The following is a 27959-nucleotide window of genomic DNA, read 5'->3' as shown; positions in this document are numbered from 1 at the left end:
GGAAAGACAGAGGTTACTGTAATGGCTATGTGATAGTAAACAAACGCATTAATTATTTATAAATACGAGATAAAGGATTGTTTCAGGCTAAACCCCCCAGGAATATAATTCCAGATTTTTTTTTTTTTTCCCCAGGCACTCAGAAGAAACACGTAATCAGTCTTCCAGATAAAAGAGGTGCAGTGAGTACACAGGGTGGAAGATGGGAACAGGCAGGGTGAGCTCTCGGACTCCCGGCAGCCCGGCTGTTTGGATCCCGGACAGAGCGGCGCAAGGGCCGCAGGCGGTACTGCGCACCGGAGCTGCCCCCGCTGCTCGGGATGCCTTTTATCCTGAATGCGTTTGGGACCGAGATGCAGAAGAAAGCCGAGCAGGGCAGCGAACACACACACGCGAGCAGGAGCTGCCCAGGCGGCGAGGCGACAGCCCGAGCAGTGGGACGGCTGAGGCGGCCCCGCTGCGCGGCCGGGGAGGCGCGGGGGCTGCCCCGGGGCGGGGAGCGGCGGAGCTCAGCCCGCCCCCGCTCTCTGCCCCTTGACGTGGCGCGGACTCTCCCATCAGCCATGTTGATGCGTCGGCAGCGCCGGGGCGGCTGCGAGCGGGCGGGCGGGGACAGCGAGCGCAGCGGGAGCGGCGGCGGCGGCCGGGACGCGGGTAGGGCAGCGCTGAGGGGGCAGCGCAGGGCGCGGGGAGCCCGAGCCGGCGGAACTGGGCCGCCGCGGGGAGGGGAGGCGGCAGGGGAGACACGGGGGACACCCGGGCCGCGGGGCCCCGCACTGCCGGGCCCGGAGCGAGCGTGCTGGGAGCTCCCCGCGTCCCCTCCCTGCCGGTATCTCCGGCTGCCCGAAGCTGCTCCCGGGGCCTGAGGGTCCGGGGCTACCGCCCGCCGGTGGGTCGGCACCGCCCGCGGCCTCCCGGGCCGGGCGAGCGGCCCCCAGCAGGGCCGGGGCTGCGGCACCCGGGCACGGCCTTTCCAGGGCCGGGGGTAAAGGGCGGCACTCTCCGGCAGCGCCTGTCCCGGAGCTGTGCTGTACCGGTGCCGCTGTGCCGCTCACCGGGGTGCCTTGCACTATGGTAAAGCTACAAGAAATGCAGGCCCTTCTGCCTTTGATTATGTGCTGTTTATTTAATTCAGGTGGGTTATCACATACCGTGGTTGTTTAAAAACAAAAAGTTTTCATTGAGAGGTCTGGGAGAGCAGATTTGGAGAATGGCTGCATTTGAGTGGTGAAAATGGCAGCAACTTGCTCTAGATAACTATTTAAATCATTCTGCTCGTGTATTTTAGTTCTTCCTTGGAACTGAAATAGATTTGTCTCTGATATGTGATTTAGGCATAAAAAATTAATTAAGGGTTTATTATTAGTCTCCTTTACCAAATTGTTGGTGCCTAATGAACTGAGAGAATGGGTGTGTTGTAAGAAAAGTGTGCAGTGAACTGTACTCATTTAGTGTTACTTAAACACACGGTGCTGTGAGTAACTTTGATCTATCTATGCTGGGACTCTTACTGTAGAGAAAAATGTGTTAATTTTGTTTGTATATGCATGCAAGGATTAGGGGATATTGTTTCGGGGATGTTCTGTTTTGGGACATATTTATCTGTGATGTGTCAACTTTGAAAGGTGCTGATAGTCAGCTAGTGACACTCAATGCAATTCAAGTGTGGCTTCTTTTGTGACACACAGTTGAGATTGTCATGGTGCAGGGTTGTGAGGTACATTCAGCCTTAGTGGGAGGGAGGAAGCAAGCCAGAAAGGATTTCTGTTTTTTTTCTGGATATCCTAATCTGCAGCAAAGGTAAAACAGTGACACCCCAAAGTGGGAACTGTTGCTGTTCTAAAAATCCCTTCTCTGAGGTTTTCTGAGGAGGGCAGTGTGTATTTTGTGGCATTCAAGTGTCCAAAATCTGGTGTAGCCTGTAGGCCAGGAGGGTTTGCTGTTCTTTTATAATGCAATACCTCTCCACACCTGTCTCAGAAGATGTGTCTGCATAGCTGTAACAATGGTACTGAATGTAATTTGACAAACCAAGAGTTCCACATTTGATGAATGATGAAATAGGTAAGCATTATTGGATCTTGAAAAGGAAGAAAAGAACAAGTGGAAGAGAAATTGATTATTCTTTTATACACTTTTACCTTCTGAATAGGAAATCCACACTTAATAGAAAATGAAAGTATTTAACTCAGTAAATCCAACAAATCGTTTATATATCTATGTGCACGTGATTAGTCATTGCACACTGGTGTTTGAACATTGCCCTTTAAGGAGCAATAACTGAGTTATAAAGGTAATATTCATGTACAGCCATTTCAAACATAGCTGGAGTAAAATACAGAGAAAATGCTTTGAAGCCCAGGACAGAAAGTGTGACACGTTGCAGTGTTTGGAGCTGGATTTGGTGAGTCTATAGCTGCTGCCAGTGAGTGGCTGAAATAGCCCGAAGTTGCAATTTTCTCTGTGTTCTCAGGAAATAATTTTTAAATGGAGAGATTATTCAGTTTGTGGTTATAGTGGAGATAATTGCATTGTGCAGATTCTTGCATTAATATCCCATTTTTCAGAGATAATGTTCCTTTAACTTTTTTACAAAATATGGATGGATTTTGATTTATTAGGAGAAAGATTTCTTAAATTCTATATCTTCTTCAAATGCCAGGCTGTGCTTTCCTTCCTTAGCTGAGTTAATTTCTGTCTTTGATTTCTCTGTAGTAATTACAACTTCCAGATATTCTCTCTTTTGCTCAGTTTTGTCCCCTGCCCAATGGCTTTGCAGCAATTTGAGTAAAAGCAATGGTGGAAATGCTCTTATGCACAAAGTCCCTCATGCTCCCTGTTTCAGTTGTCTGTGCTCCCCAGTCTTCCAGCTTCTGAGTAATCATAGCAGAACATTTTGAAAGCCTTAAGTTGATGGCCAAAATGGTAAATTTGAGTTCAAGTGCTCCTTGGTACATAATGTATTGGAATATGGCACTTGTATTTCTTACTTCCTTCCTGGCATTGCTGTAGGAAGGTACTTTTATGGAATGTCATGTTGTTATTCCTTTATATTTACATGTAAGCATCATAAGATACCAAAAATATGGTTAGAAGCTCTTAAAATTTTTATACAGCAGTATTTTGTTTCCCCTTAGAATTCTGCACATTGCTTTTAGGATTTAAGAAGCTCTACTCAGTGTTTTATTGACTGTAACTCAGTTACAGTATTTGAATGTGTGCATTGCGTGGATTTAGTAGTTAAAAGTCTTTGCATGTCAGCATTCTACTGACAGTTATCTTTTTATTTTATTTTAGTATTAAAGAGAGAAGCTGATCATGACAACCTTCCTGGAATTCATCCAGCAGAATGAGGACAGAGATGGAGTTAGATTCAGCTGGAATGTTTGGCCTTCAAGTCGCCTTGAAGCTACAAGGATGGTGGTGCCAGTGGCTGCCCTCTTCACTCCGCTGAAGGAGCGGCCAGACTTGCCTCCTATTCAGTATGAGCCAGTCTTATGCAGTAGGACCACGTGCCGAGCTGTTCTCAATCCCTTATGGTAAACTTAATGCATATTATTGCCTTAGAATCTTGAGAACAGTGCTAGCTGAACTGTGGGAAAGAGCTGGCTTATGGAAGTTCAGGTACTCCTCACATCATTATGCAGTGCAGACTTACAGGCCTTAAAAAATTCTGCACATAGATTTGCATGTGTAACATATTTACTGAAAACATAACTTTCATTTAATAAGTTGTTTCAAGTACTTTGTATTGATTAGGTATGTTATTTCTCTGCAACTATACATCTTGGGAGTTAGTATACTCTTGCATTTTGCCTCTAGAAAATGACTTGGGTAAAAAGTTACAATACCGTATCTTTTGAATTGTTGGACCCTGATATAGTTTAATTTCTAAGTGAAATAAACTGCATTTATTGCTGACATTAGTTCATTTGTGGACTAAAGCAGGTAATCTGCTTTAGTTTATCAAAACATAAGATGATAGATAGATAACATCACAAGTAGGCAAGAAAGGGTAGAAAGCTGTTTAAGCTTAAAGGTGTTATTGGCATAAGCTCAAATGAATGTGGACTAGTTGTGGGTAAGTTTGGGTTGGAAGCAGAGGAGGTGTTTCATATGTCATTCCTGTCATAGATGTATGGAAAAGAAGCAGAATAATTTCTAGATTGGAGTTTGATAGGCATGGTAAGGGTCCTGATTGATAGAAATTAGACATGATGTCAAAGAACCTGCAGAACAAATTTAATGTTATGAATGACTTGTCCCTGCATGGGAGAAAAGACAGCTTCAAAGCAGATGTAAAGTTATGTTGTAGTATTAAGCAACCACAGTGGCTGGTTATACTGGGAGTCAGACTTAGTTGAAGTTAAGTTTTTCAGAAACATTATCTTTTATTGAGAGCTGGAAGAAAAACAGTGAGAAGACAAAGTTGTAGAAGGTCAGACAGATGCTGACATTACAGTTAACTGTATTCATTTTTCCTGTGTTGTGTGTGCAAGTAATGACTGGATGTTTTTCCCCTGTGAGGGTGTTTTGAGACTCAGTCTGAGGAGACTTTAGAAGCCTGTGTGGCACTTTGGGCTAGGTAACTCTAAAGATAATTAGATAGTAATAGATCTGTGGTTTTTTTTTACAGCATGCTGGGACGTACCTGAAGATTTAATGATATTTTAAAAAGATTTTTGCTCTTGTAGACAGGAGAAGATATAATAGCAGGAAGTGTACATTGAGAACAATTAAGGTGACTTTCCCTAAAGATGTGATTAGGACTTTAAGACATCTCTGTGGCATGAAGATAGAATTTGCATTTTTTATTTTAGCTGTGTGAATACTAATAAAAATGTAGAGAAAAGGAGGTAGACTCATCATTTGAAACCAATGGTGTTTTTCTTATAGAGATAGCTGTCATCTTGGAAACTGGTTTTATAGGGCATAATGTATATTCAGGCTAGTCCCACACTCTGACAGCTAATAGGTAGAGGCATAAAAAGATGAAAAATTAAAAGGTAGGGAGAGTTAAAAAGATTTGCTAAAACAGTGGAGAAAGACTCTAATATAGGTACTGAGTCTGTATTTTTAAATTTCTTATTTGCACCTTTTTTCTGAAGGCCATTCTTTCTCCCTAAACACAATAATTTGCCTGATACATCTGTGTAAGGCTCCACTTATTTTCAGTTTGTAATGTGGGTATTTAGAAGAAACTATATTATAAAGAAGCTTTTTCAAAGTCAATGTGCTTTTTAAAGTTTTGAAGACATGTATTCTAGGGACAGTGGAGGAAAATTAATTGTTCATGTTATATAAACTTCTCCTGTTGTATTTTTATAGCCAAGTGGATTATCGAGCAAAACTCTGGGCTTGCAACTTTTGTTACCAGAGAAATCAGGTAAGAAAATGAAACATTCAGCATAAAGAAAATATTTTTTACAAGGTGAAATGAAAACCTTGATTTTTTAAATTGTAGCAAGTTGAACATTGCATTAAGATTCTTTCATAAAAGCAGTAGTGAATATCTGTTGAAAAGTCTGTTTTTTTCCTTGGTAATGGTAAATGATAAACCTTTACTTATATTTAATTTCTGTTTTTATTTGCAGTTTCCTCCTACTTATGCTGGTATATCTGAAATGAATCAGCCAGCTGAACTTTTGCCTCAATTCTCCAGCATTGAATATGTAGTACAGGTAAAATCATTAAATATAATATTGAACATCTGTTGCTTTGCAATATACAAAAATAGTAAATTTCAATTTTACTTCTTTAACTTCTTCAGTCTATTTTGGTGACTGTGGGTATTTATTTGGTTGTTAATAGATGATGCCATCAGTTGGAAAAGGAAAGCATTTTATAAGAGCACTAGGATGGCTAATAAGATTGGTTTATAAAAAGAAAAAAGAGTTCTCAAAAGGGGATATTTCTGTTAGGTCTGTTTCTTTACAATGAGTTTAATTTGTGTGTGTCAGGAGACTGCTTACCACTGTTTCTTGCTGAAGTAATTTCAGTTCAGATTTGACTGTTCATTCACCTCTCATTAATCATTTGAATTTAAGTTTGTATTTGAATGATGAATAGTTAGTTCTAGTGCTATCTGGTTTAGAGACAACATCTAATATATATTCAATTTGGGTGTTTGAATTTTAATATTCATCCTTTTTCAGGGGAGAGGTTACTTGAATAGAAATAAAAAATGGGCCTAAACTTCTAAACTGAAGACATTTGCAATTGCAGATTTTTAACCTCCAAATTAATTTTTGAAGATGAAAATTTGTAAGACCTCAGTGAGGCAAATCATAATCTGAATCCTCACTGAAGTCTTACAAATTTTTATGAAAGAAAGAGTGAATTGAATACTGAACGGAGTCTGCAATTATTGACAACTCCTGTAATGTGAAGTAAATTCAATGTTTGCTCATAGTACAGCAAAATTAGTTTAGATAGAATAAAAAGTAATGATGACCTCTAGAGTAAAATTGGGAGATGAAATGCTGTGGACTGTCATCAGGCTAGAATAATTTATAATTGTGAGTGGCTTTATGACTGCTTTATTCACTTGAAACAATAAAAGCTCATTGTATATTAGAAGATGTATATGATTGGCTCATTCTTCAAAATTACCTGATATCCTGAAAGGATTTTTTCTTTTCTGTGGTAAGCATTTCCTTTTTGTACTGAGTTCACTTTGGTAGGGCTTTTGTTCTGGATCCTATTACTAATAGAGAGAGAGTTAAGTTAGGTGGAACATTGCCATTACTGGTATGATTAAAATTAAAACTTTCACAAGATATATCTTAGTTGTTCATTTTTTATCCTTTAATTATTGCAAGACTTGTTTTTCTTACAATTCTAATTTTGTTTCTTAAAGCGTGGTCCTCAGATGCCATTGATATTTCTTTATGTTGTGGATACATGCATGGAAGATGAAGACTTGCAAGCTCTGAAGGAATCCATGCAAATGTCCCTCAGTCTCCTGCCCCCAACAGCTTTAGTAGGTCTCATTACCTTTGGCCGAATGGTGCAAGTTCATGAGCTTGGCTGTGAAGGAATTTCCAAAAGTTATGTCTTCAGAGGAACAAAGGACCTCTCTGCAAAACAGCTTCAGGTAATGAACAGAAGCAAACAAAAAGAAATCCCTAAGATGCTAGTGGTGAAGTAGTCTGTAAACAATTTTTGTAATAAAATCCTATTTATTTGACTGCAGGAAATGCTGGGGCTTACAAAAGTAGCTGTTGCACAAGTTGGTCGGGGTCCTCAAGTGCAACAGCCACCACCTTCTAACAGGTAATCTACTTTAAACATCTTAAAACATCTTCCTTGACTTCACTGAAGTACTGGAAAACCAAGGTTTTATGACCATTGAAACAGTAAACAGACAGCCAAACTTCTTGGTCAGGCACAAGTTTACTAATAAACTTCTTTCCTGCAGTTTGTACTGGGAAGAATTGACTCAATGGGTAATAATAATATTATTTGGATGATTTTTGGAAGTGCTCTGAGAGGCATGTTATAGATACATTAAAAAAAATGCTTCTGTTGACTGGTGTGCTGGAAAGTGTTAATAGATGCTTAAGTGCCTTTTATGCAGATATCCTGTTGTGCCTTCCCTTTTTCTCCCTCTTTTTTTCCACTTCCCTTCCCTTTGGTCTCTCATTTGGAAATTGCGGGCTGCTGATTGATTTTTCCTGTGTATTTCACTGTGATATAGAGGAAATTTAGTAAATTATTGAAAGACAATTTTGCTGTCTCTGCCCTCAAAAAATTAGCTGCATATGTAGACTGCATGCAGCAGCATGAAATAGATCTTACCATGTTAATTTTTCTCCTGATCTTCACTTGCCACTGTAGTAAGGAAATTTCTGTTTGAAGTTCATAGGTCATCATCTGCACTGTTCTTTTGACTGGGTAGGGTTCTTTCTGGATAGTGGTGGTATCTCTAAGTCTGCAAGTTTCAGTTTTGCTGAACTTGCTGAACATCTTAACTTAAGCTGAGTGTGCATGTAGTAGCTGCAAACTGCCTTACTTTGATGAAGCAGAGACACTGCTCTGAATTCAGACCAGAATCTAGAATTAGACATCTCAAATACATGTCTAATATATTGCTAGTGAGCAATGAGTAAGATTTTTATGTAATGATTTAAATCTAAACTACTTCCATGTATTTGTTTCCAGGTTTTTGCAACCAGTGCAGAAGATTGATATGAATCTTACTGATCTTTTGGGGGAACTGCAACGGGATCCTTGGCCTGTTCCACAAGGAAAACGTCCCTTACGTTCTTCTGGAGTAGCCCTATCTATAGCTGTTGGACTCCTTGAGGTAAAAGCTTTTACAGCTGTGCTAAATGTAGATCATTTTCTTGCAGAAAAGCTGCCACAATCAATATGTAAAAACCTTGCTGATTTATATGTGTTAGATTTGTAGGATGATTCTGATCGATACCATCCCTTACATACATAGAATTTTGTAGACATTTGCATATTTTAATAAGGCAAAATTAAGAGTGAATTACTAGCAGACCTAGCTTCTTGGAGTGTAAAAATGCAGTTATTGTTACAATTCCTATCAGTGTGATAAATACCAGTTTGTAGCAAGTCCCAGTGGTTTTATTTGTCATTTATTTCCTGCAGTGCACTTTCCCTAATACTGGTGCACGCATCATGATGTTCATTGGAGGACCAGCCACGCAGGGACCTGGCATGGTTGTGGGGGATGAATTGAAGTTACCCATAAGATCATGGCATGACATTGAAAAAGACAATGCAAAATATGTTAAAAAGGGTACTAAGGTAAGAGATGATCATGGGATTTCATTATTTCCCAGTAAGTAAACATTTAAATTGCTGGACACTGTAAGGTGTTGTTGGTTATAGCAAATGTAAAAAGAGGTGGGAATTGTGTGGTTTTGTTTATCTGGCTCTAAATAGCGATATGTCTCAAGAATTTCTTCAGAAATTTCAGTATATTGAGTTAGGACTTATCTAGTTCAAATTAAATTTCTTTGGAGTGTTTCTCTGGTTTAATTCAGAAAAAAAACTATTTGACCAAATTGTATATCTAGTGTTGTAAGGCTGGTGCTTCTAAGCAGGTGCTCAAAACTGTCTCTGTAGTTGGGGAAGGATTAGGCTGTAGAATTTAGTCATATCTAATTTAATTTAATTTAAAAGGTACATTTGGGTTGGTGAACTGCATCTAAAACCTGTTGAATTTGTCTTGACTGATTATAATAGGATCTTAAGCAATTAGTTCAGTTGCAGGCACCTCTCATTGTAGATACTTAAGATTAGAATAGTAAATTCAGTTCTGTGCTGGATCTAGTACTAAATGCAAAGTTCAAAAGGAAGAAGATCAAACTAATTTTCTAGTTCAAATAGCAACCACTGTTCTCTTTAGTGGGAGTCAGGCTCTTACCTGATCAGAAAAAAAAAAAACCAAGGATTCAAAGTTCCAGTCTCATTAACTTTAGGAAAAATATACTTTTATCTGAATAGAATCTGAAAAGTTGTTTCATGAAAACTTTGTAAGTTTAGGATTTAATATGAGATGAGGAGAGTTCACATTGTAAATTGCTATGAACTGTGTTTTCATCTTGGATTTAGCATTTTGAAGCCCTGGCCAATCGAGCTGCAACAAATGGTCACGTTATTGACATATATGCATGTGCATTGGATCAGACTGGTCTACTGGAGATGAAGTGTTGTCCCAACTACACTGGGTATGTGTCTATTGTTTGTTAGTAGTATATGGAGACACAGTTAAAAGTTGTTTTGCAGGAAGCACTTGCAAAATTGTTCTACTATTAAAAAAAGAAAAGCATAAACACACTGATAAACTGTGATGGTTACATTTGCTGGAATTTACTGGAATTTTGGATTATCTTGGCCTCTGGCAGATTTGTCACCACAATTTTGGGTTTAATCAAGAGCAAGTTTTCTGTTTGTTTTTTCTTACTGTGATCTTTTTGAGGCTTGAATACCATGGATATCTTTTAAACAGACAATTTATCAGATACACTTTTTCTGTTTTTCTGTATGTATCTGTGTAAGTGACAGGTTTCAGTAAAGATAAGGACCTGTCCTTATTTTTCTTGTTCCTCAGAGTAGTACAAAATCCTGTTATTCTTTCTGTCTTGTTTATGCCATTCTCTTATAAATTGTTGTTTATAGGTTCAGCTGGTGGTTTAGATGACTATCAGGTACAGCTCCTGAGTTTCAGGCCAGCTTGGCCATGCTAATCACAGCTTCTCTTTGGAGCTGTGTGTATAGCCTTAGTTTGGGAGCTTTCAGTGTTCAGGATATTTATGTTGAAATTTGATTTGACCTTCATATTTGACACCTATTCCTTTTCTGCATCAAACTCAAGTTGTGTTTTTGTTTGTACTGTTTTGCTCTTTCTCTGCTGCTGTGACTCACCCTATTTCTGTCACCTTAATGTATAGTTTGTTTATTTCTCCTACAGCTCTTCTATTTTGGTTACGTCCTGCATACAGGGAGGAATTTCTGATTCTATCCTATTAATAATGTCTTATAATGTCTTATTTTCTTCTATTTTTGGGTATCCACCTGGAACCTTCTTTTGGGTGTAATGTCTGACCTGTCGACATATTTTACTAAAAGGTCTCAATTAACATTTTTTGATGACTGAAAATAATGTCTCCCATTACTATTTTCTAAAGGCAGGGTATGATATTTCTTGACAAGTGGCAGCTTTTGCAATTACATCCACAGAATGTTGATAAGCATAAAAATGAGTTTAGATTTAACCCTGAAATAATGAATGAACTACCCAAATACTATAGTTTGGAACAATAAATATTAGAAAAAATGACTTTGTGTGGCAGGATCTTGAGACATCCTTAGTGTTGAAAGTCCAGTACAGCATTTTCCCAGTGAACAATTTTATTAGGTAATATGATGACCTTAAGATGCATTGGGCAAGAAGCTCACTTAAAACTTGCATTCTTAACATTGTAGCAAAATGCTAATTTAATGTTAGTCTATTTTAAGAGGGTAAAAATAATGTCTCACAGTGAGTGGTCTTTAGTTTTAGTCTTCAATAAAAATAAGCTATATAAATGATCTATTTTAACTCATGAGTTTTGATTGTTTTTTTTTTTTTTTGTTGTTGTCTAGAGGCTACATGGTAATGGGAGACTCTTTCAATACATCATTATTCAAACAAACGTTTCAGAGAGTATTCACCAAAGATATGCAAGGACAATTTAAAATGGGATTTGGTGGCACATTAGAAATAAAGGTAAGCATACAAACATGTAGTCTGTTAATGAAACAGTGGAATAGGATGGCTACAAACTGTGGAATCTTTGCCCTTTTAAGGCATTTTTAGGAACATGCTAAAAGATTGTATTGTTTGGTCTGTACATAGCTGTCCATAGTCCTAGCTATCTTTCTGCAGTTTTGGGATTCTGTAAATGTGAGTTAGGTATAATGACAGTTCTTCTCACCTTGCATTCAGTGACAGCTAAATGAGAGGCTGAAGCAAAATAAATGTTTGTATTAGAAACTCACAATGCTGTGATCTTAGATTTTGATATCAAGGGTTTCTTCATTTTAGGTAGGTCTGTTTCTCTATGTAGTCCAGGACAAGTTTTCTTTCATTTTCCCTTCTTATCAGAATCCATTCTGGCAATTTAACAATGTTGCTTTTTGCCTCCACCATTGTGAGAAGCTTAGAGCTAAGTATGGTGTAGGTTCAGGCACTACCTTCCTTGATATTTCTTAGAAAATATTATGATCCCATATTATAGAAGAATGAGACTATTTTCATTTTTGGTGAAATTCTGTTTAAATTTTTACTGCTAGGACAAATAGTTGAACCCTCTTTTTTTTTTTTTATGCATATTCATGTGAAATTTTTGAAAGATCCCAGAAAATGTAAAAAGAGAGCCCCAGTTCTAGAGGGATGTACAGATCATTTCAAAGAGCAAAGTGACTTTGGAAGAATGCAAATAACTGGATCGTGCTTTTAGCTGAATATATTTAGGACATAGAGTATAAATTCCTTATCAGGTGTGTGTAGGCTTATTTTACTAGTCTTCAGTTTTAATCTTCCCTTTGAATATTTTAATCTTTTCATTAGAAAGGAAACATTACCCTGTATGCATTATAGGCTCCCATGTTTATAAATCAATCTGCTTTTCTCTGTGTTTTAATTTATGTTCATGCTGTTAAGATATACTAATTGGTATAGCAAACAAACATAAAAAAGTGTCTCCAATGTATCAAGCACTATTATAACCTTTCCTAAAGGTATCAATAATGTAATATGCATTGAGGTTTTAATTATCTACTGATAAAATGAGACTGGATTCTTTAGTGTGGTGCATTAATGTATATTTTTATTTGGAATATGAAGACTTCAAGAGAAGTGAAGATTTCTGGAGCAATTGGACCCTGTGTGTCTCTCAACTCTAAGGGACCTTGTGTCTCAGAAAATGTAAGTAAACTTCACTGAAAATAGAGTTAATATCCTCCTATGGAAAAACAAGATTTAAGATTTCTGGATTTGAAGAGAGGCTAAAACTTCCACAAATGGAACAAAGGGTTCACTTTTTACTGATTTTAAATTCAATACATGCCAGCTCATTACTAGGTCAGATTGTGTTAGACCTTGCAGATCCCTTGTTACTTGTTTAGCTTTCTCCACTTGTTTAGATTGTTGAGATTTGGTTGCTTTAAATTTATTATGCAAAAGTTCTATGATGATGTAGGAGAAACCAAATAGAAAATGAGTTAGCATGCTTTATTGTTAACATCAGAGCTGTGTCTTTTTATCCAAAGTGAACCGTAAAAATAAATATTTTAAAAAGAATTGACAGAACAGGAGGACACAACATTTTGGAAACATCCCTTTTATCTGAATTCTGCCTTCCCATTTCTGTAGATATTTCACCAAATACACATTTAACTAATTGATTGAAAGGTCCAGCTGTTGTAGGCTCCTGAAGTAATACCTTTAAATTATATTAGACTTAAATCATCACTTATTTTCTTATCAGATAATATTATTAACTTTTGATTACCAACGAAAAACCAATTCCTGCAAGTGGCCAAAAAAAAAAGTCTTACATTTACATCTCCCTTTTATTCCTAACAATCTGCATGATAGAGCACTTCCCAGTATGAAAGTGCTCACAAATGGCCCACTTTAATCAAGCACTTTTATTCCTTCAATTTTCCATGTATTTATGATTGCATCTGTGTGAACATAAAAATTTCAATTTAACCAGCATTTTTTTTTCTTGGTGATCTGGCACAGATTTTTCTTATTTCATTGCCTGAAGGAATTGCATGTATTACAATAAAAGTTGAAATCCCTAAAAATAAATTAAAGGTACATCTCCTTATTTAAGCTACATTTCTATTTCATAGGAGGCAATAGGAATTTCAGTTGTGGCATCATCTGCTGCTTTGCAGTTATATCATGATTAATTTCTATTCCAAACCCTTTTTTGTTGCAATTATCTGAATTAAAATTTGAATATGAATTAGATGAGAGTGCATGCAGCTCATTTCAGTGGTAACTGGACAATTCCTCTAACCATAGAGCTTTCAAGTGAATACAGGCCCAGTGACAATATTGCCAGCATGGTTTTCCTTTAATGTTTTGTTTGCTTTCACTGTGTCTGTTATGGATGATGGATTGCTTTAATTGGTTTTGCTGGATATTTATGTTGCTTTGATGCCAAAAAGGAATTCTCAGTTGAAATACATAGCTATCTGTGTACAGTTACCTTGTTAGTTACTAGAGACTGTGTGGTTAAGTAAAATACTGTGTGTAAGCTATTACCTAAAGTTTTATGCTGAACCTTACAAGAATCATTCCACTTACATGTGCTTTTTGCCTCTGCTTAAGCAAAGTCTGATACTTTTTCCTGTTTCTGACTTTCTTTTAAGACTTTTTCTAATGCCAGCTCCTGGTCTTTCTAATGCATTAATTATTTAAAAGAACAGTCTCTTTTTTTTATTATTCCTACATCCAACACTGCAGTTGCTTTGCAGGAGTGTTTGAGAAGTTGACAGAGTGAGCAGGGAGAAAGTTTGTGAGAGAAGTTGCAAACAGTTACCTATAATGGCTATATGCTGTATTTCATGAACCAGGAAATGTTTCTGGTTTATAAAAGTATTACAAAATCTTTCTGCAGGAGATTGGAACAGGAGGCACTTGTCAGTGGAAGATTTGTGGTCTTAATCCTACTACAACACTTGCACTTTACTTTGAGGTGGTAAACCAGGTAATAAATATTTGTCTACTAACCACAGTAATCTTACTTTATATGACTGTTGAAGCTTGTATTTTTGTGTGATTCTCCCAAGCACAGTAGTAGGGATAGAAATGATGTTGCCATTTTGTGTTGTCCAAGTCTAGAGGTGGACATAAACTGCTTAACAATGGGCTAGTCCTGTGAGTGATAATGAGCACTAAAAAACTGTGCAAATTTTGATTAGAGTTCATAATCTCTAACTCCAAGTTTTTCTTTCATGTGTTACTTATTGGATGCATTTTAATTGCATTACATGAAAATGCTGCAATCTGTATATTTAAAAGTGCTTTTCAGTATTTCTCTGATATATTTGTTACAAGGTAATTACTACATAGTGTTACATTCTAATTTATTGCGGGTGTTTGTAAGTGAAGATTGATTTCAGTAAAATGCATGAAGGGCAAAGTAGTCTGGTTTCCCTAAGGGGTTACTAGGAAAGAAGATGAAAATATGAGGAGCAAGTGTGGTACTCATTCTCATACCATTTCTTATTCGAAGAAGCAGCTCAGGAGCTGAGCTGACTGTAGATTCTATGTATTTAGTGTGCTGTATTTCATAGTTTGCTATCTATGCAAAGGTTTGAAAACTTGAACTTACCTTAGCTGTGTTTTTGTTTTACTTCTTACATATTTATGTTGGGCTCATTTTATTAGTAGCTCTAAAACCAGCCTAATTACTGTGTGTAATAGTTGATTTCAACTATCCTTCTCTTTTGAATTGCATATATAGCATGTAAATCTGTATTTTCACTGAGCAGAGTTTTGAAATTTCTGTTTACACCTGGATTCTAATCTTGTTTTGATGACACTATTGAAGATCCATTGATCAACATTTTATACTAGTATCAGTTTTCTTATCCTGTAATTCCAGTGAAGCATATGGTGTTCAAGTAGAATGTGGTATAAACAGGAGTTGTAAGGCCCCTTGGAAAATGTTGTCTCTATAAGGGCTTGTCTAAAAGGAGAGCACTGGTTGCTTTAAGGATATCTGGTGAAGCCAGCAACTGCTTCTAACAGCTTTTAACAATCTTTAAGTTGATTATCTGTGTTTAGTAAAGGTACTCAACATAACAAAAGCACCAGACAATGCATTAATGTAACTTGGGCTGCCTATTGCAAAGAATGTTATGATTTTTTATTAATTATACATTTTCAAATTATACTGTAAAGTCTTGAGATTCTCTTTCATTTTTTTTTTCCTTCTGGACTTAGCACAATGCTCCCATTCCTCAAGGAGGACGTGGTGCAATCCAGTTTGTGACTCAGTACCAGCATTCCAGTGGGCAGAGACGTATCAGAGTGACCACAGTTGCCAGAAAGTATGTTTTGCTTGTGAATAATTTTTGAAAAGTCAGGGTATAAATGTATATGCCTTTTATTTTGTAGATTTTGTAAACAATCTATTGTTTGAGACAGTTTCCTCTCTTGTTCTCTGGACTGTTTTTTCTCTGAGAGGTTACAGTGGCTGTATAATGTCACTGTAGGAGAGCTCTGAAGAAAGCCAAGTGATTTTAGACAAAGGGAAGCTTTGAGTGAAATTCTGTGGCCTGAACTGAGGATATGCTTGGAGTTAGGGAATGGCAAAAATCACTTCATAATTTAACTTGAGAATGCTAACTGCAGTTCAGGGTGCAAATACCTGGAATTCCATGTATAAACTTTACCTGCAGTTTCCTTGATTCAAAATACTTCACCATTTTGTTTGAAGACATTTTTCTATGTCCAGTGACATTCATTTACTCTAAACTGAAGGAGATGATTGCATGGTTAATTCAATGGAAAATTCAGTTTATTGAAAAAAGCATTGCTCTGACTGTTGAAAAGACTATGTTGTTAACTTAATTAGTTGTATTAGTTGAATCCTGGTGACTGATGGAAGGTCTAATTAATAGTTTACTTGTAAATTAGACAGAACTGGCAAAGTGCACAAGAAAATTGCTTATGTGGGAATGTGTGATTAGATTAGTGGGTGCTGTTTCAAATTTTCATCATTAATTTAAAAAAATATATAATAGCTGTTCTATTAGTGACATTATATTTTGTTTCACTGGTTGCATGGCATCTGTACAAATAAGGAACATTTCCAATTAAAGAATGGGTAACTGGGAGGCTGCTCATTTAATCTCCCCAGCAGATTTTTTTTAAGCTTCAGCATGAGTTTGTTTAACTGTTAACTGCTAAACTTTCTTTGCTTTAATTTTGAAAGGATATTTTAAGGTTGGATTTTTTTCCCTTTTACTGTGGTGCAAATCCTTGTATTTTTATTTTGCAGCTGGGCAGATGCACAGACCCAGATTCAAAACATTGCTGCATCGTTTGACCAGGAAGCTGCTGCAATTCTCATGGCTAGATTGGCAGTGTACAGGGCAGAGACAGAGGAGGGCCCTGATGTGCTGAGGTGGCTGGACAGACAACTTATACGACTGGTAAAACAAGCTGTGAAAGAGTCAGATGGGTTTCTTGTTTGCAGACACATGAGTGACTGCTGTTCAGTGATAGTTTCTATTGAAATAAAAGCAAAAAATGAACTAAATGCTGAATTTCCACATGTGGTTACATAGAATTAACTAAAATTTTCTATTTTAAATTAAGAAAAGAACAGGTATATTTTTAGTTGATTTATTAATGTTTCCTCAGCACATGATGATTGCCAGGAATTTAGAGAAATTTTAGCATGTGATTAGCAGAAATCAATGTCTTCTGTACTTTATGCTGCCTATAATGATATTGTAGAGTAAATATTTTTAGAAAAAAAAAAAGGCAAAGTTTCTAGAAAACCATATGGATTTTTTTTTTTTATTTTCAAAAGTTCTATTTCCTGTTTGGGTATTTTTTTAAGGTATTTTAATTTTTATTTGTAATTAATTAGTTACTAATAATTTAATTGTTAATCATTTTTTCTGGGCTATTTAATTATCTAAGTCTACTTAGTGATTTTAAAGGGGAAAACAACCAACTCACAAAGTTCTTAAAGCCTCATATGCAAGAAAATCACTGCTTGTTGAAAAGAGAACTTGTGTCAGTGTTTTTGCTGCATTTCTGTTTGTTTACAAGTCATGTGCCTGTTAAAACCAAACTTACAGGAATGGCATGACCATGCAAGTGTATTTCTTAACATAGATTTTCTTTCTCTTTTACTCCAGTGTCAGAAATTTGGAGAATATCACAAGGATGATCCAAGCTCTTTCAGATTTTCAGAAACCTTTTCACTTTATCCACAGGTGAGTTTGTCTGTAAGAGGGTATGTCTGTAGTGATAGAAGAGAATGCTCAGTGAAGAAAGAGTCCTTGTAGCACTGAGTATAGTAAGGCATATCAGGATGAACAGACCCCCTGCCCCCAGCTGCTCTGAATTTCTGAAGAAATTCAGAAACTGTAAGGAAGTGAATGAGTTTGCTTTATTGTTTCTCTCCCATATGATGTCTGAAGCTGACCAGAAAAGAGACATTTTTCTGTGCAGTGAACTTGACCATGACTATTAAACTTTGAATAGTTTCTTTGCTAGTAATCCACTCTGATAAATTTCTCCCTTCTGATAGCTCCAGATACTTTATTTTTGGACTCTTCTTACATTTCCATGATATTTCTGTTTCAGTTACCTACTAATCTGACTGTAGATGTTGTGTAGAGATTGAATCAGCATGTGGGGAATTTGTTTCAGCAATGAAAGCATATGCTTTTACTAGCAAGGTTTGACTTTGCTGTGGTTAATGTTCCTTTTTCTGCTCCCATGATATAACTTAGTTGTAGAACAGCAACCTGCCTCACGGGAAGAGTAGAATTTACAGTAAAGGAAGGATTTCAAAGCTGCTTTGTAGGTTTACCCATTCTGATACCTCTCTTACTGTCATAGGAGTGTGTAAAAACTGGCAAAGCTGTATATATAAATTCAAAATGTTAAAGAAGTTGGAATTCAGTTTTGTTGTGGCATTGGTCTCATGTAGTTTGTGGAAAATATTTCTCTCTTTGTACAGCTGTCCTTTTTATCTATCAAAGATGAAAGCAGTGGTTCTTGTTTTGCAGTTCATGTTTCACTTGAGAAGATCTCCTTTCTTGCAAGTTTTTAACAACAGCCCAGATGAGAGCTCCTACTATCGTCATCACTTCATGCGTCAAGATCTAACCCAGTCGCTTATCATGGTCCAGCCCATTCTTTATGCCTACTCTTTCAATGGACCTCCAGAGGTATCAGTAGAATAACTCCATAGTGGGTTAGAAGGTGCTTTGTTGGGAAAGAGGTGATTGCTGTCTTTGCTGCTACAAAATGTACTGGTTTAAAGTTTATTGTATGAGGAAGAACATTAATTCAATTTAAAATGGCTATGAACAAGGCATATCATAGAATTCTGATGTAGCAGACTTGAGAGTAAAAGTTACTTTGTAAAAAGGTTATGTTTTAAACTCAAGGGTGGTACTTTTTTTGTTAGTTTTTGAGAGTTTCTTTTGGTTTTGTGGAGCCAGTATGTAAACATAAACAAAAATAATTTTATATAAAAATATACTTTCATTTTTTTTTAAATGTACAAAATTTTCTCTATTTTACTTCCTTAATCCAAAGCTTCTAATTTTGATTTGGTTCCCGTTATGTGTAGATTTAGTGCAAAGCCTTCCTGCTGACTTTGTCGTGACACATTCTGTTTAAACCTAAAATAAAAAGCTGATCTTCCAAGAAGCTTCTGAAAGAAGTGTCAGACACTTCTTTGTGTCAGCAGATAATGAAAGTAGTCTGTTACATAAAAGAGAGGGAGGCAGTGAAAACAAACATAGTAGTCAAGGATCTTGGCTGATTGAATTTCTAACTTTATTTAGGGTGGTGGTTTTTTTTTTTTTTAGACTATTCATAAGGATATTAAAAAAGACTTTTTTAGAAGTGGAGTTTAAATGAAAGTCATAAGGTGGTTGCTGAAGAGCAGCTTGCAAGTATAATATCACTCTTCCATGTATGGAAACCAAGTAGTTCCATTGGTGATTGAAGGAGAAATATGATTAAACAGAAGCTGGTGTCTCAGTGTAGAATGAATAATAATATTTTTTGTTGATTCTTGGAATAGCTGATGTTTTTATTATCTGTAGTAATACTCATTCAGTTAAATCATATAGCACTGATACAGTGTCACTACCCTTACAAGGGTGATTTAAAATCTTAAATCTTACATTAGATTTCATAAATTGTGAGTATTTACTATATACAGTATTGAGGGATATACATGCACAGTAATAATATGCTGCAAGAACAAGACTGAAAAAAAAACCCCAAACAACCCATAAACCCCAAATCTTGAATAACTGCTGAATCCTTATGCATTGAAATGCAATTCACATTAATGGCATTCAATGGGTAAATGCAAAGGTACATGAAAGACTAGCAAAGTGCATAATAATGAAAGGGGTTTCAGCTCATGAATACATTTTTTATTACTTTCATGAAGTTTTAGATACAGAATCAGGCAGGATAACTTCAGAATGAAATTGTGTGGGTTGCAGATGTGTGACATGAAAAGGAGCAAATACAGAGCTTTAGTAAGTGATTGAAAAAGTTAAGATTCAGTTACTGATTAAAAAATCCTGGCAATGCTATCTGATTGCTCAATTCTGCATCAGTTGATAATTTTAAAATTTCTTTTTAAATCTTAGCCTGTTCTTCTGGATAGCAGCAGCATTTTGCCAGATCGCATTCTCCTTATGGACACCTTTTTCCAAATTCTTATTTATCATGGAGAGGTAAGAGCTGTCATTTCTTAAATAATTACTCTTTTTCTGTAGGAGTACTACATTATGGAAATCACTGTGACTCAGGCTCCAGTTCTCATGCACCTCATTGCTTGACCTTCTCATCTGCATGGCTGAGAGCAGAGTCCTAGTTCATGTTTGTAGTTTAAGATGTCTGTCTGCAGATACCTGACATGATTTGACACTTTGATTCTGGTTCTTATGATGAGTTTGAGATTAATTAGCTTCAATAAGCAGAGTGGTTTTTTCAGTATTTTTTCCTACTTAGTGTTATACCCTACCTCCCCCTCCTCCCCACTTCTCATTCATTTATTTTAGATCTTTAAATTGGTTCTTCAGGGATGGGTATTATAGTTACCCTTCGTGTGTATTGTCCTGGAGGCATGGAACTGCTCTGGCAGTTTGGTAGATAAGACGTTCCTTAGTAATAAAATTAAAGTGCTTGTGACTTGTTAGTGCTCCGCCTCTCTGGAGGAATTGAGCTTCTGCTTTTTACTACTTTACAACTGTAAATAGTTCGTGGCTGAGAATTTGAAAAATGCTGTTCTGGATCATGTCCTTGTAGCTACACTGATAAAAATATTTAGTAAACTTCAATGCTTCTTAAGTAGCAGAATGTTATCTCATTTTTGTAAGGTGCTATCAGCAGCAGTGGTGGGCCACTCCCTGAGGGAAGGGGAAGAGGGAGCTGAGCATTGCTGCAAGACAGGCAGGTTCTTGTCACTGAGGACCTGACCCCACTGTACCTGAGCAAGGCAAGCAGAGCAGTTGTGGGCAGTATCCAGAATCAGAATCAGCCTTCAGTCCCCACCAGACAAGCTGACAGGGATGAGGCAGCTCCAAGTTCTGGTCATGAAGTCAAGTCCTTGAGTGAGGTCCAGATCAGTAGGTGCATGGCCTGGTACAGGCATGTAGCTCAGACAGAGCCAGAAATGAGACTCTCAGTTTAAAAGCAGCTGCCAAGCAGAGGAGGGAGGAGCCCCTGCTGAGGGTCCCTCCAGGTCTGACAACTGCCTGTACCAGTGAGCTGACCTTGAGCAGCCAGTTTTGGTCTTAGGGAGTGGGGGGGTTGTGCTACAGATTCTGAAAGATATCAGTATAAATACTTATTTCTTATATGTCATAGACATGCATAGTAGAGAAGTGCAAATAACATCTTTGACCTCCTCCAAAAAATATTTGGCATGTAAAATGTGACAAAAGATGACAAAAAAAGAGAAAATACAGGTGGACTACAAATTGCTAGGAGTTTGAAAGAAAATAATCTAGTAGCATATTACTTGCACATCTTGGCTTTTAAAAATTAACTTGCATACTATAGGGCAGAAAGGGATGATTGGTAGAAAAAAGGCCAGCAATGGCACATTCTCCTCTGAAAAGACCTGTATATCCTCTAAGAAAGTTTGGTGAATCAGTTTTAAACTTTCCTTTCCCCTGTCCCCAGACCATAGCGCAGTGGCGTAAGTCGGGGTACCAGGATATGCCAGAATATGAAAATTTTCACCACTTGCTACAAGCTCCAATAGATGATGCCCAAGAAATTCTCCATTCCAGATTTCCAATGCCCAGATACATTGATACAGAGCATGGAGGAAGCCAGGTATGCTGAAGTGTATATCATATAATCTTGGAAATTATGTGTTAGCAATGTTGTGAGATATTTTTGGTAGTAAACATGCATGTCTCTGCTAAAATAGATATAAATTGCAAATCAGTATTTTGAATCTTAAAGCTTCTACAGACCAAGATATTTATTAGTAGCTTTCCCCCTAATCTGTGAATCCTGTTATTTGTTGTTATTGTTTTAATCATACTGACTTGTACTCTCAGATTCTTTGTGTATACTGCATAGGGCAGAAAAGACAGTCCTTGTATGTGTGTCTGAACCAATACCAGAATTATTACTTGTGTTATTTTTTTAAAACTTACTAATTCATATCTTGTTGATATTCAAATTTGCTTTGCTAGTGCTTGAAAAAGACAAAAAGCTTACTTTCAGCTGCATCAGAAAGTTGTTAGCAGTTCATTATAGCTGTGGAATCAGTGAGTGACTTTATTTACAGGGGTGCTGTTTGCAGTGTCTGAATCTCCAGATAACAGAAATTACATATTTCATCCAACTTTTTTTTTGAGTGCAGGAAAACTCTGTTTTGAGAAGATCAATTTATTACCTTTGTTTTGTTTTTTTTTTTTAAAGGCTCGTTTCCTGCTTTCAAAAGTAAATCCCTCTCAGACTCATAACAATATGTATGCATGGGGACAGGTGAGTATGAATTTGCTGATGAAGCTTGTACACATGATTTCCCCCCCCCCCATTTCAGAAGGCAGGTGGCACATTATGTAACAGTAGTAAGTAATAATGCAAAGTGTTTAAAACTGAAAAAGGAATGCAATTTTGGTCTGATGTGACCAAAATTACAGAACTTAAGAAAAATGAGCTTTATTTCTTCAGACAGAGATTATCTGGTTTACTATTTTAAGCTTCTGTTAGGCTGCTTTCATGTCTAGCCCAGTTTCTTAGATAGTGTTGTCTTAAGACTATTGGTTTGATGTTTGGCTGACAGAGCCCCTCCAAGGACTTTCACTGAAACAGTTTTGCAAAGTTGAAAGCAGGAATTTTATTGAGGCAACAGATAAAAAGATTTGGAATAGTAACTGATAAGTGCACTTACTGCCTTTGTACTAAATATTCTAAGGCTAGACAATGATTGATTAAGCTAAATTTACAATTTACAATTCATTAAACTTAACTTCACCAGTAATTAAGTTCAGTTTCATTCTGCTAAATGGCAGAGATGCAGATCTTACCAAAGAATGTTTCTGCTTTGGTGGGAGAGAGGAGCAAACCCATCAGCCTATCTGAAAGGTAGAATCATATTCTTGTCCTCACCACGGTGGACTTAAAATGCCAATTTTTTACCTGCTGTAGTCAAATAGGATTGGTTCCCTGTTGCTGCTGTGAAAGATAAGAAGGGCAGCACTTTATCATTCTCATATTGGTGGATGTGTTTTTTCATATATAAATGAGTGGCAGTGAGGACTTGGGCAGCTTTGGTCAGACTGATCTGTCTTGTGGATGAAAATGTGTGTATATTGCTCAAGGGCAGAACACAACTGTAACACTTCAGTATTTGCTTCTTCCACCTTGCTGAGCCTTTAGTAAGGCTACTTGACCTTTGCCTGGTGGCTTCCTCTTCAAATCAACATGTTGCAGCCTTGTTTTGTTATCTTCTTGTCCACCTGTATCACAGAGCTTTAGATCTCATCCCTGTGAATACCTTCAAAATACTGGAAATGAGAGTCTTTTCCACACATAAAATCTAAGGGATTTTTTACAATAGAGGAGATAAGTTTTGAAGGTAGCTGTAGGCAAGAACTGAAAAATATACCAGTGTCAGTGTACTGATTTTTTTTCCAGAATTTCTGTGGCCTGGTTGACCAGGAATTGTTTTTCAAATCTTGTCTTTAGGAAGGAAGTTATGTTCAGAAGTTAAACACTATGTAGCAGCTTGCATTCTTGAGTGTTACATCTCTATTCCACATTGTCCTTCCACATTCAGCTTCTTTAGTGAGTAAGTGCTAGTGCAGTGTCATCTTCTCATGCAAATGTAATGGCATCAGACATACAGCTACATATTAACTGTGCTCTTAGAGTATTTTGCTAAATAGTGTACAGTGTTGAAGTCATGAGTGAGAAAGCTCTGTGGCAATTTTATGGCAGTCATCTTTGTTAAGTAAGTTTTATCAGGCTACATTTTCTAAGGATGAATTGATTCTAATGAGGCTTCTGGCAGTGAACAGCACTGAGGTCCAGAGTGAAAATACTTGAAAGTTCTGAACTGAGTCAGGTCTAGCACAATTTGAACACAGATCCCAAATTCTTTAGTTTCTAAAATTGGTAATCTAACCAGCAGTTTGTTAGTGCTTCTCTTCATCATGTTTCCCCTCAATATATGCAAATTACTGTAATTTGGAAGGTGTTATTTTTAATCTAGACATTACCTGGAATTTTTTCAAGTTTTCACATTTCCAGCAGTACAGGACAACTGTTTTCTGCTTGTTTAATTAATAATCGAATGAAACAGTATTTCAAATATAAATACCAAAACATTCTTAACTGATCTGTAAGATAGTTTTTTATGCTGGGCAGGTGAGACTCTGATACATGTTGCAAGAGATAGCTGTCTGTTTTAATGCTGAAAGGAGTTCAGTTCTAGGGTAACATAAGAAATGGTGTATTAACCTCCCCAGGGGCCTGCAGTGTGTGTGCTCAAGATAATATGCTCTTGTATTTGCAGGATTTTTGTGAAAAAAGTTGAATCAACTAATTATGAAATGAGAAATGTAATGTCTGGGAGAAATTTAAAACTGATTTGGATCTTGTTCTTTTTTCTTACAACCTTCCTGGATTGTTTCATATTTTATTTTGTGCAAAACTGAAAGTCCACATAGACCTGAAGAGGGCACCCACACACCACTGAAAATGTTTCAGGAGGTGATGAATTGCCTAGTTTGGTTTTTAATATTGTAAGTAAAGGGTTTTTTTAAACTTCAGCAGGCAGGTGCCTTAATTAGTATAGAAAGCATTTTCAGTGAGTAAGGATGAACTTTTTGTGCATCTATATTATGTGGCTGGTGTTTGAAGATGCAGTTGACATTTTCATAAAGGACTTGTGACTGCTGATTGACAGCTGCTGAACAAAAGCCAGTGTGTGCCTGGGTGGCCAAGAAGGCCAATGGCACTTTGGCTTGGATAAAGAATATTGTGTCCAGCAAGATCAGGGAAGGGATCATCCTCCTGTACTCAGCACTGGTGAGGCTGCACCTTGAGTCCTGTGTACAGTTTTGGGGCCCTCACTGCAAGGAGAATACTGAGGTGCTGGTGTGTGTCCTGGAAAGGGAAAAGGAGCTGGTGAGGGCTCTGGGGCACAAGTCCTGTGAGGAGCAGCTGAGGGAGCTGGGGATGCTTAGTCTAGAGAAGAGAAGGTTCAGGGGAGACCTTGTCACTCTCTACAACTGCCTGGAAGGAGCCAGGTAGGAGTTGGTCTCTTCTCACAAGTAACAGGCAATAAGAAAAGAAGAAATGGCCTCAAGATGCCAGAAGACATTTAGACTGGATATCAGAAAAATTTCCTCATAAGAAAGGTTATCAAGCATTGGAATGGGCTGCCCAGAGAAGTGGTAGAGTCAACATCCCTGGAGGCACTTAAGAAACATGTAGATGTGGCACTTAGGGACATGGTTTAGTGGTGGGTTTGACAGTCCTGGGTTAATGGTTGGACTCAATGACGTTAGAGGTCTTTTCTGTGTAAATAATTCTGTGATTCTTAAATAAGAGAGCTCAGGCTTAGCATTTGACAGGCTTGGAAGTAGAGCATCCTTTAATCTCAGATGCCATCAGGTGATAGCTAATTTAGTGTACCTTCCCTGAAAGTGGCTATGTGTTGAAGTGATCCAGGAAATCTTGCACTTGGGTTTGTCTCTTGATCATTAACTGAGAATTGTTTCTGGCCAATTCTCAGAAAACAGCACCACTTCTGAACATCCTTGTTTAGACTTTTATGTTTGTGTTTTGGAAGAATTTACAAGAGTCCTGACAGCTCCGGTTTTATTTAGAAATACGGATGATTAATGCCTTTGAAAAGATTGAATTGTTGAGATGTACAGGAATTCTTCCTATGTCTATAAATGGACATAGTGTTAGACTGCTCTCTAAAGACTTAAGGGAGTTACTATGCAATATTTGCAGAGTTGACAACTGCTGGTTTATTTTTGCAGTAAATTTATTTTAAAATACTAATTCAAACATGACCATTTTGAACTTCTTGGATTTGTAAAATTGCAAGAATTTACCCAAAGGGTTTTTTCAATTCTTTTGTGATCTGATTGCTTGTGACTTTCAGATACTTGGTCTTTCTCTGAGGCAGTGCAGAGCCACAGGAGAGAATAGGTCCACCTCTCTTTGGGAAAGCTGGGTGACCTTAACTTGGTGCCAAATCAGACCCTCAGGGGATTTGTTTCCTCCTTTGATCATTTTGATATGTATGAGCTTCTCTGACAGACACTGATTTCTTGGTTGTGTCATTTGCATATTACTGTTTGTCTTCTTTTTGCCTTACTAAGGTAGGAATGATGCAGGAACTATGCCATGGAAATTTTATTTACATTTAAAATTTCTAAGTTAATATTTAGAACCTGTCAAAAACTCTCGAGTTTTGTATGGCTGATGAAAAGATTTTGCTCTACAGCAAGTCATTGCTATATATGTTAATATGGAAAAGAATGTAGTTGTGGTTTATGCTTGGATTCATGTAAATGTATGAAAATTTATGTAAATGTACAGTCTGCTAGGTTTTTTGTCAGAGAATTTCAGCAATGATACACTTCTAAGATCTTGCAAAATTTGTAAAATGTTTATTCAGTGGAACATGTTGTGTCTTAAAATGGTATTTCTTCACAATGTATATAATCAGTTCTCCATTTTTTCCCTTATTTCATAGGAGTCTGGAGCACCCATTCTTACTGATGATGTCAGCTTACAAGTATTTATGGATCATCTGAAGAAACTCGCTGTCTCCAGTGCTGCCTGAAATTCTGCAGGGCATTGGAGGCACAGACAAACTGCAGCCATATTTCAGCTTTTTTCTCCTTTACCCTTTTCCATGTCTCTCTTGACAGAATGCTCTGATATGCATAAGCTGCCTGACTAGATGTAAAGCAGTGTTGTTTTTGAAGAGAAGCTTTTGTTATCAGCAAATGTTTTTAATGTGAACTGCAGTTTGTAAAAATTACAGGTAGTAGATTAAGTTATAAGTGGAGGAAAAAAACCAGCATTTTGATTACTGTGATACTCTAATTACTTTGAGATCATTTGCAACAACTTTGAGATGTGATTTCAGTTTCTTGTTTAAATGGTTGGGGGTAATTATGCTCTGCAGTACAAAGGCCCGTTGAACAATAAAGGAAATCTTTGGTGATGTCTGGCTTTCCAGACTGCCATGTGATTACTTTTCTTCACTCTATCTGAGCCTGAAGTGAACAAAGCAACAGCAAAAAGCATATGAGAATAGTATTAACTCAGTCTTGATTGAGGCTGATGAACTTCTGTTTCAGATATTACTGTTCATTAATTGTTTATTTTAGGGGTATTTAATTTCAAGTATTTCTTCCCATTTACCCTGTTTGATTCTTTGGGAACAGAGTTTTTCTTTATTTTAGCATAAAGAATTTGAACTAAAAATGTACGCAATCCTCTGGTCCACCAAATTTAAATCCACGTGTATTTTGACCAAAGTATCTATTATCAAACACAGTAACAGGTGAATATGCTCAAAAGTGAACACTTTCAGCTTGAGCTAAGAAGAAATCCAAAATGAACTAAGTGAACAGGCTTGATTTTTATCTTGGTGAGTGTAGTTAAAAATAAAATTTACCTTTTTTATTATTTCCTTATCATATTATTACACTAATGCATGACACTGCACATCTGCTTTTTGTTTCTGCATCCTTTTTGTTATGAATTCAACAGGCTATAGTTCTTGTCAAAACAGTATTACATAGAATATGATGTAATTAATTTGATATTTAGTTCATACTTGATTTTTTTGGGGTGGATAAATTAGTAGGCTTTCCGATTTACTTGTTGAAGTTTACACATGAAACAGATGTTTACATAGGTAAATAAAATATTTTGACAAGCAAAGATGTGAAGTGTGGTAGTGGGCAATAAAAAAATATGCCAAGTCTGAAGGAATAGGGAGTTCATAGAAAATTCAGTTGTTTATTGGTGTGATAAACATGAGGATGGTTTTTCTGTTTTCTGTAAATTGCAGAAAACATGATCAAATCAGTTGCTCTCATTTCTTTGATCTAAATGAGATGAGCTCCTTTTGCCTCAATACAAATAAAATACATGTTTTTCTCTCACTTTTTGTATTTATTGTGCTGATTTCTGTCAG

General features: G+C 37.0%; 1 protein-coding gene across 1 annotated transcript; it reads left to right on the top strand.

Moving 5' to 3' along the window:
* Nucleotides 1-530: 530 nt before the first annotated feature.
* Nucleotides 531-27927, top strand: SEC23A (SEC23 homolog A, COPII coat complex component). The gene is made up of 20 exons (XM_079307673.1): nucleotides 531-654; nucleotides 3298-3539; nucleotides 5329-5386; nucleotides 5595-5681; nucleotides 6860-7096; nucleotides 7196-7275; nucleotides 8164-8308; nucleotides 8620-8778; nucleotides 9589-9704; nucleotides 11122-11245; nucleotides 12365-12445; nucleotides 14154-14243; nucleotides 15485-15591; nucleotides 16545-16698; nucleotides 17416-17493; nucleotides 18295-18456; nucleotides 19906-19992; nucleotides 21446-21601; nucleotides 22199-22264; nucleotides 26502-27927. Exons 2-20 carry the CDS (start codon nucleotides 3319-3321, stop codon nucleotides 26589-26591), a joined length of 2298 nt encoding a protein of 765 aa, XP_079163799.1. The 5' UTR covers nucleotides 531-654; nucleotides 3298-3318; the 3' UTR covers nucleotides 26592-27927.
* Nucleotides 27928-27959: the final 32 nt, after the last annotated feature.

The sequence above is a fragment of the Erithacus rubecula genome, assembly GCF_903797595.1.
Source record: "Erithacus rubecula genome assembly, chromosome: 6".
Lineage (NCBI taxonomy): Eukaryota > Metazoa > Chordata > Aves > Passeriformes > Muscicapidae > Erithacus > Erithacus rubecula.
The sequence above is the reverse complement of the archived record's forward strand: the minus strand, read 5'-3'. Positions and strand labels throughout refer to the sequence as shown.

What these genes read in the sequence shown, in the direction of transcription:
- SEC23A (XM_079307673.1), top strand. Translation starts at nt 3,319, where the DNA reads ATGACAACCTTCCTGGAATTCATCCAGCAGAATGAGGACAGAGATGGA. An exon ending in TCTCTGCAAAACAGCTTCAG is followed by an intron (nt 7,097 to 7,195) that starts GTAATGAACAGA and finishes ATTTGACTGCAG; the next exon opens with GAAATGCTGGGGCTTACAAA. An exon ending in TTCTTATTTATCATGGAGAG is followed by an intron (nt 19,993 to 21,445) that starts GTAAGAGCTGTC and finishes CCCTGTCCCCAG; the next exon opens with ACCATAGCGCAGTGGCGTAA.